Below are 8,456 nucleotides of genomic sequence, written 5' to 3'. Positions count from 1 at the left end.
ACATTGCACTGAGTTGAGTGGTTTGTTTCAAACGTCTGCAAACAATACGGATTAATTTAATTGAATGAATTCCCAATACACAGATCTGTGCCTTTCACATCATTGTGCGCTAACCCTAAAACCAGCCTATCTCTGCTCTTGGCTTGTCATCCGCTTCTCCAGCACAGGCTCAACTGGTCGGTGACGTCAGCCGAGTATAAAACGGGGCTGGAGTTCAAGAGGACCACAAAAACAAGTTAGTGAAGCTTTAGTCTCATTGCACCCACCGGCAACCGGAGTTGGTCCAATACGAGAAAAACACGCCAACGTCAACAAACTCGATGTTATGACGCAGATTTAGGAACTTTCCACGGACTTTTTCCTGACCGATACGAATTTAGGACTTTTAAAAGCAACGCGGTTTTTTATCATCCTTTTCACGTATCGGTGATGCCCGCTGGTATGTTTAGCATCGACAGTATCCTGGCCGGGAGACCCACTTGCAAGGACTCAGTGCTCCTCCATCGGAATGCCCCGGTGGTGTTCTCGAACCTCACGGATTCCATCTACACCACTGCCGATTATAATGGACTCTACTCACACACTACTGGCTCTTCTCCCTCGGCCATCCAGGCGGTGAACGGGACTAGAATAGGATATAATAACTATTATTATGGACAAATGCATGTGCAGGGCCCCAGTGGCCCTGCTTGCTGCAGCGCTATCCCAGCCCTCGGCTCGCAACAGTGTCCGTGTATTCCAACCGGTAGGTTGCCCTTTCCCACTTCTATCTGTAGTCAAAAGTAAACGTTTAAAGCTCTGCATGTTCCTTGGGTGCTGGACAATGTAACGATGCCTGTAATAACAAGTACAAGTTAAAACATTATGTTAGGCTATAGGGGATGATAGATACAGGTAAATTGGTTGGTGTTTTGAATGCGCCCATTGCGCAACATTACACATGCAGTCATTTTGGTGGCACATATACCCTATTTAAGAAGTCTATCTATGGTATAGGCCTACTCTAATTCAGTTTTACTTTTACGCATTAACTAGAATACATTTTATATTAAACTTGGTTAGACATTTGCATGGGATGATGCGTGGTCTATATTATACATGCGTAAGGGTGATGTTTTTGCTGTCTAAATAGCTTGATTTGTGATGTCTGTATAAGGCTATTGGGTGTGTTGCGAAATGAATTATTAATTGACGACAAACAAATGTTTCTAATTGATCTAGTATGTTTATTTATCCATGCAGGTTATGACCACACGGGCTCCATGCTCATCTCTCCCATCCCGCACCAGATGATGTCCTATATGAACGTGGGCACCTTGTCTCGGACGGAGCTCCAGCTCCTGAACCAGCTCCACTGCCGACGCAAGAGAAGACACCGGACTATCTTCACCGACGAGCAGCTCGAGGCCCTGGAAAATCTCTTTCAGGAGACAAAGTACCCTGACGTCGGCACACGGGAACAGCTCGCGCGAAGAGTGCATCTACGGGAAGAGAAGGTCGAGGTGAGTGCATGCACCGCCCTGTGTTGCTGGCTGTCTACCTCCCTATACACACATTAGGCTGCGTTGATTTTCAGAATATATGTGAAGGATCTCTCCATATCACGAAAATAAAGGTATCAATAAAGAACGTTCGTTGCGCATTGTAACAATTATCCACATCCGTTGAAAGGGCAAATATTCTATCCAAGCGTTACGCACAAAGTAATAGCAAACGTTTACGTCTTTATAGTGCCAAAATATGTTATATTAAGCTCAAATTACTTTACAATTACTCTACAACACGGTATAACAAATATTTCATACAAAGTAAACAATTGTATCTTTTATTTTCGCATAGGTGTGGTTCAAAAACAGACGAGCGAAATGGAGAAGACAGAAAAGGTCGTCTTCGGAAGAGTCTGAAAACTCGCAGAAATGGAACAAATCGATGAAAACACCCACAGAGAAAACCGAGGAAAACAAAAGTGACGTGGATTCGGACAGCTGATAATATTCTAACTAACACAAAACAATAGAAAAGACCGTTGGTTGCATAGTGTATGGGGTGGATGCACAAATAGGCTACATACTCGATTGGGACTTCTTGTACATAGTGTAAATGTAATGTGGACTGAAGTAATGAAATATTTTGCCATGATGTTGCACAGTTGTATAGTAAATATTACTTTTATTATTGCTTGTGGTAAGCTATTTATATTTAATTTAAAGTTTTTGTTACGCATAACGTCCCGAAGATGTGGTGAGCAAGGAGCCTTGATGAGTTTTCTGGCGTGTGTTAATACTTCGCGAGCTGACATGACATCTCATATTTGAGTGGTGTATTCATCATCACGATTTACAGCAAATCATATTCTGAAACTACATCAATGGGGAGAATATATTTCATAGAGTTAACGGAAATCACACGTAATATGAAACAGCGTTTTGTCACCTTTATAAGATAAAAGGACAAGGCTATATTTGTCAACTCATAACCATACAGACGTGTTTGGGGATTTGACTAAATTGATTTGTCAATATGTTCCAATGAATGATAATTACAGGAACAATGAATATACATTAATCATATCTGAATCCTCTCTATTTCCTTTGTCTCCTTCCACATTTTTAAAATCTATTTCTAATCATATGATCTATGTTTATGATTTGGAAATTAATAGGCCTAGATTGACGGTAGGCTAAAAGTGTGTTGTTTTCCAGATGCAAGACATTTGAAAAAAATGCAAAATACACCCTTTTTCTTGGAAATAGCGCTTGAATCGCATGTGGATAAATTCAGGAAAAGGGTCCTAAATGATAAAGTTGATATGAAGCTTCTAGTCTTCTTATAACGTTTTCTTGAACGCGTCAGGTAGGCTATCAAACACAAGAGTAGTAATACAGATTAAATTATTTCCGATTCATGCGCATACATGAAGCCTCTGATGTGGCAAAATAGACAGTGACAATAAATATATCATTTACTGTCGAGATTGTTTTGCCACCTTCAATTAAAAGGAAACAAAAATAGTTATCAAAATGACAATTATTTCGTTTAGAATTGGCAAAGCTCAACCAATCACTTAAAAACATTCAAAACAAACGTGGTTTCAAAAAGATTCCTTATGATACGTATTTTTATGTGCCTAATTCCTGGTTAGCCTAATAGCCTATACACTATACACTAATTTATTTTTGACAAATCAACGATTGTCTTTATAGCCTAATGATAATGGGATTATCTGTTACTGTTTATTATCTATCCTGTTGCCTAGTCACTTTATCCCTACCTATATGTACATATATACCTCAATTAGTCTACCTTGTAGCCTGCACATCGACTCCGTACTGGTACCCGGTGTATATAGCCAAGTCATCGTTACTCATTGTGTATTTTATCCCTAATGTTATTTTTGTATTTATTATTTCGCCTTTTCTCTCTCTGCATTGTTGGGAAGGGCCCGTAAGCGGTTCACTGTTAATATATACCTGTTGTTTACGAAGCATGTGAAAAAACAATTTGATTTGATTATTGTTGTTATGCAAATCATTCATATTTCAGCAAGCAACTCAACACAATTGTCTTTCACAGCTGTAGGTTATTAAGGCGATTAAATAACACAATTTTGTCCACAATGAATCCCCAAAACTACCAACCTAAACTAACCTCCGATGAGATTAAATATCTGATATAACTCACTAAAAGTGAAATGACAAAGAGTTTCAGACAACATATTGTACAAATGATGGGTCAGTTGCTCAAGCCATATTTTCTCACACGGAATAAGGGAGATCCATTGCATTTACATCATTTTGCAATACAGAACCGTTGCAATACACGGCAGAGGTAGCTCAATATATAATATGGTAGACTAATGAAATTCAGTGGCGAACCATAGGACCTAGGCCTTCAGAAGGATCAAATATCTTCCAAATACAATAAATAGGTCTATTCAAACTCAAAAATCAAGAAAATAACAGAAAACATAGCATCACCGAATGCACCCGGCGACATTATATCTTCTGTTGTCAGACCATTCGTAGTGAAGGAGGGAGCAATGTTTTTGCTGACATTATAAATGAATCAAACAGGCCTGGCCGCGCATCCGGCTGCCACACACAGAGAGACAGAACCGGCATGGACACATCATGTGACACACAACATAAAATAATGTGACTAGCAAAACAAAAAAAGAGCTGTTTACACAACCTATGGTAGCCTAAAACCACGATTACACTATCACCAATTGCGCCAACAAGTGTGTCACATCCAAGATGACAGGCTCCTGGTGCTGAAAGGGCAGCGATCTTGATACCTGTGCGCTCCATGGCACTGAAGGTTTCGTCAATAGACACCGCTGATAGACCGGCGGTAGCAGTCACACAACATCAAATAATGTTAAAGAATAAGCAGCCCATTCACTCCAGTAGGCCCCATGAAATCGTAACAATACAAAAGCATAACCATTTCATTTCCAAAATGAAATGAACAAACCAGCTATTATTTCACATTGCAAACATATTTTATCACACTCATCACACTAAGCCAGTGATCTAAAGTTTAAATGCAACAATGTTTATTGTCAATGATCACAGTCATTATTTTAAAAGACATAGCTAACAACAAGCAAGCTGCAATTTTTTTTTAAATCGAACAATGCCACTCACCAGATGATTTTAACTACATTTGAATGCTAGCCTAATCCAGAAAAGGGTGATGCTAACAGATTTCACTATTAGCAGTCTACACGTCATCACTTTTTTTAAACGTCCAACCCGTTGCAAGTCAAAATGTGATTGGTTCATTCCACTGTCACTTCAAAGTTATGCTCTAATACAATTGAACGTCAGAGGCCCTTCGGTACAGTTTCTGAAGGCCTAGCCAATGGCTGGCTGAGCCAGCTCGATTTTTCTGCCCAGAGACTACCAAAGAAAAATCCTGATTGGATATTTTTTCTCTTCAGTATTAACCCTTCTCCTTTCAATACAAACTGAAGAGATGAAATCCGAAGATCATAAAAACTATTGTAAAAAATGTAAAATAAATTATTATTATTATTATATATAATTTTAGTAAAAATCCTTAGGCATTCTAGGCCCACACGGTTCCCCACTTTTCAAATTCATGTGCAAGGGTTGGTGAACAAATTCAATGGTGAATTATTTTCTAGAAATTAAAATAATTAATTAAATTTAAGCCCCACACCATGTTGTTAGTGTAGTAAATGGATGTACAAATCCCAGAATGCCCCTTTAAAGTGTAATTCAAAGGGATTCCATATTTGATTCAAATAGTGTTCCACAGGGCCTAAAATGTTATTTTTGGCCCACCAGCCACTATGGCAGGTAAATGAAAAAATCTACCAGCCACTCAGATATTTTACCAGCGAAAATATTTTTTCGCTATAATTACATAATACACAAATAGAAAAATAACACAAAGGATTTTATTGTGACAATTTGGTGACCAGTCTTTTAACCAAAATATCGGATGAGACTAAATGATCAGCTGCCCCTTTAAGGGCCACTATGTGAGATTAGGGATCAGACTAGGGCGTCTTCTTCACTATCAGTTGAAGCAGCAGACTCAAACTACAGTTGAAAAGCAACCGAGCTTGTGAACAAAACAATGTAAATAGTTAAGAAACACGAGGTCACACTCGAGTAAATGAAACAAACGTTTATGCCTGTGCGCAGCGCCTTCTAAAATGAATCTATCAGCACTTCACTCTGTGCACGCAGCTCCCCTGCCAAGCTGTGTTGCTGCGTGAATTGGGGATGTGGGATTCCTATTTCTTTGTGCAATAAGCATCTATGAAACATAACAGCAGAAATACTTTGAAAACAGTTATTGCAGCATTTTCCTGCTATAAATGGCAACTCGCACATGTGCTCATACTTGACATTAGACAGTTTTTATTCGCTAATGTAATGCTTGCACTGTAGCCCTGTAAATTGTACACCCAGCGACAAGGCTGGTGAAATAGACATTCATACCCACCAATACCTACATCTACCCGCATTTGGTGGGTGTTCATTTTATGCCTGGTTTTCCATAATGGGTGGTAGTGATCTTCATGGCAGTTGATCAATATGTCTGTGTCATACACAATTTATAACATATATCTTATTTCCCCCATGTCTACACCAGCCCTAATATCCAATAGTGGCAAAAAGTCAACATGGAATGGTGTTGTATTTATAATGTTGTGTTACATTGTTATATGACATAACTTGTAAGTGGAGTGCCTGCATATTTACCGTAATATATAACATTGGAAAACCTGAACCGAAATACATATCCAGTTCCATACTTAACAGCAATGCTAATTTGACTTGGCATTTTGAGTTTGAGATTTATATTTTCCATCTTCCAAGGCCATACAATACAAATCACAGACACACCAAACAAACCATCATATGTATGTACAATTAATTAAGTAACATTCAGTGCCTTTCTGTTCCCTTCGATTGGGTAATGATCAGTGAATTATGTGCGAACTCTGTGTTAACTTAGCCAAGACCCACTGCAGAACTACTCACATATCAAATGAAACCAAGCTTTATTTATATAGCACATTTCAGACATGAATGCAATGCGCTTCACACAAAAAAATACAATGAAAAAAATACGGAAATATTTACTACACAATAAACATAAGAGGATAAACACGAAAGAATAACTATAAAAACTAAAAGACTAAGACTAAAAGACTAAAAGACTAAGACTAAAAGACTAAAAGGAAAAGACTAAAAGACTAAGGAAAAGCAAAGCTAAAAAGGTGTATTTTAAGATCTCTTTTAAATATACCACATATCCCTTTATGTAGCCTAGTGGTTAAGGCGTTGGGATAGTAACCGAAAGGTTGCTTGTTTTTTTTTTATTTTAAAAGGTATTTCAACTTTATTTAACTAGGCAAGGCAGTTAAGAACAAATTACAATGACGGCCTAGAAACAGTTGGATAATTGCCTTGTTCAGGGGCAGAACGACAGATGTTTTACCTTGTCGCGTCGGGGTATTCGATCTACCAACATTTTGGTTACTGGCCCCACGCCCTAACCACTAGGCTACCTGCCGCCCGAAAATGTGCGAATCCCCGAGCAGCAAATGAGGAAGACTAGTTTTGGTTAAATGTTATGCAACTGATAGGTATCCCTTTTCCCTTCCCAGTGGACAGCCAGTGGACATGATGATAATAGTCCTCTTTTGGCTTTTATATTTTCCTTGTAGGGAGTAATTGTAATAGAAGTTAACTTTGTAAACGACATGTGGCCGTGTCTCTCTCCATCCAGGGAAGGATAGTTGTATTGAAGCACAGGATCAAGTTCTCCCCTCTCATCAGAGAAAGGCTACCCTTATTGAGCTAGCAGGCCACAGAGCTAACCAACCATACAGATAGCATTACTACTACAGTAGTGGCCTATTTAATGAGTCCTGCAGTTTACAAAAACACTGCTTTCGACTCTTTCACTCAGTACTGAAGACGAGGGGGTTGTTTGCTTTGGGTTGTTCTGTTGCGAGCTGTAAGATGAACTCTGAAACAAAACATGTCAATAAAATAAGTCAACATGATGTCAAGGACAATCAGAGCCAAAGCTAAATCAATTGGTTAATTAAATGCTGAAAAACAACACACATTGACCTTGGAGATTAGCCTACTGTGCCTGTATCATGTTTCACAATACTTATTCTCTATGTCTTGCCAATAAACTGGAATATGAGACACAACAAACTCTTACACAAGTAATATATTTTGGCATGAAATATATTTTATGTCATGGTTTATGTCATATATTGAGTTTTCAAAATGTATTTTTTTTTATACATTCCCGTTGCAATACAAACAAGCTTGTGTGAGGCCCGGGGAAACTCATACACTTTGTTTTTGTTACAAAGTCACTTGACTTTTAAAGTTTTACATTTGTATAATTTCTATGAGCTTATACAGCAAGAAGATATACACTAGCGGTGGGCCAGTTACCGGAATGTTGCTGGTTCAAATCCCCGACCTGACTAGGTGAAAAATATGTCGATGTGTCCTTGAGCAAGGCACTTAACCCTCATTGCTCCTGTAAGTCCCTCTGGATAAGAGTGTCTGCTAAATGATTCAACTGTAATAGCAGTGAGGGATTGTATGGGGATAGTTTTGATTTGATTTTCTTTAGCATCATCTAATTTATGCACTCCCTTATATGATTGTAATAACATTTAGTACCTAGATAGAAATATGAAAATTCCAAAGGTCCGTGGTTCTACATTATGCGAAATTGTTATTATTAATCATTTTGGGTATTTCCTAAACTATATAATCATAATACACACCATTTACTTAAGCAATGTGCACTATAATGATTATATCTTTATGACTGCATCTTGATATTATCGGCTAATGATTGTCATTAATGTAAGTATTTTAGTGCTATACAATCTATCAGCTAATATTTTTCTACATTATATTAATTCCTGAATAACA

The 8,456-nt window shown here is 38.1% G+C and overlaps 1 protein-coding gene across 1 annotated transcript; it reads left to right on the top strand.

Annotated features, from left to right (window-relative positions):
* The first annotated feature begins 203 nt into the window (after positions 1 to 203).
* Positions 204 to 3,510, top strand: LOC106611271 (homeobox protein goosecoid). Its single transcript, XM_014211304.3, has 3 exons — positions 204 to 745; positions 1,243 to 1,502; positions 1,840 to 3,510. Exons 1-3 carry the CDS (start codon positions 430 to 432, stop codon positions 1,987 to 1,989), a joined length of 726 nt encoding a protein of 241 aa, XP_014066779.1. The 5' UTR covers positions 204 to 429; the 3' UTR covers positions 1,990 to 3,510.
* The last annotated feature ends 4,946 nt before the right edge of the window (positions 3,511 to 8,456 follow it).

The sequence above is a fragment of the Salmo salar genome, chromosome 09, assembly GCF_965601325.2.
Source record: "Salmo salar chromosome 09, fSalSal1, whole genome shotgun sequence".
Classification (NCBI taxonomy): domain Eukaryota; kingdom Metazoa; phylum Chordata; class Actinopteri; order Salmoniformes; family Salmonidae; genus Salmo; species Salmo salar.
The sequence above is the reverse complement of the archived record's forward strand: the minus strand, read 5'-3'. Positions and strand labels throughout refer to the sequence as shown.

Coding starts and splice junctions, on each gene's coding strand:
- LOC106611271 (XM_014211304.3), top strand. CDS start 430: ATGCCCGCTGGTATGTTTAGCATCGACAGTATCCTGGCCGGGAGACCC. Junction 746..1,242: donor GTGTCCGTGTATTCCAACCG/GTAGGTTGCCCT, acceptor TTATCCATGCAG/GTTATGACCACACGGGCTCC. Junction 1,503..1,839: donor TACGGGAAGAGAAGGTCGAG/GTGAGTGCATGC, acceptor ATTTTCGCATAG/GTGTGGTTCAAAAACAGACG.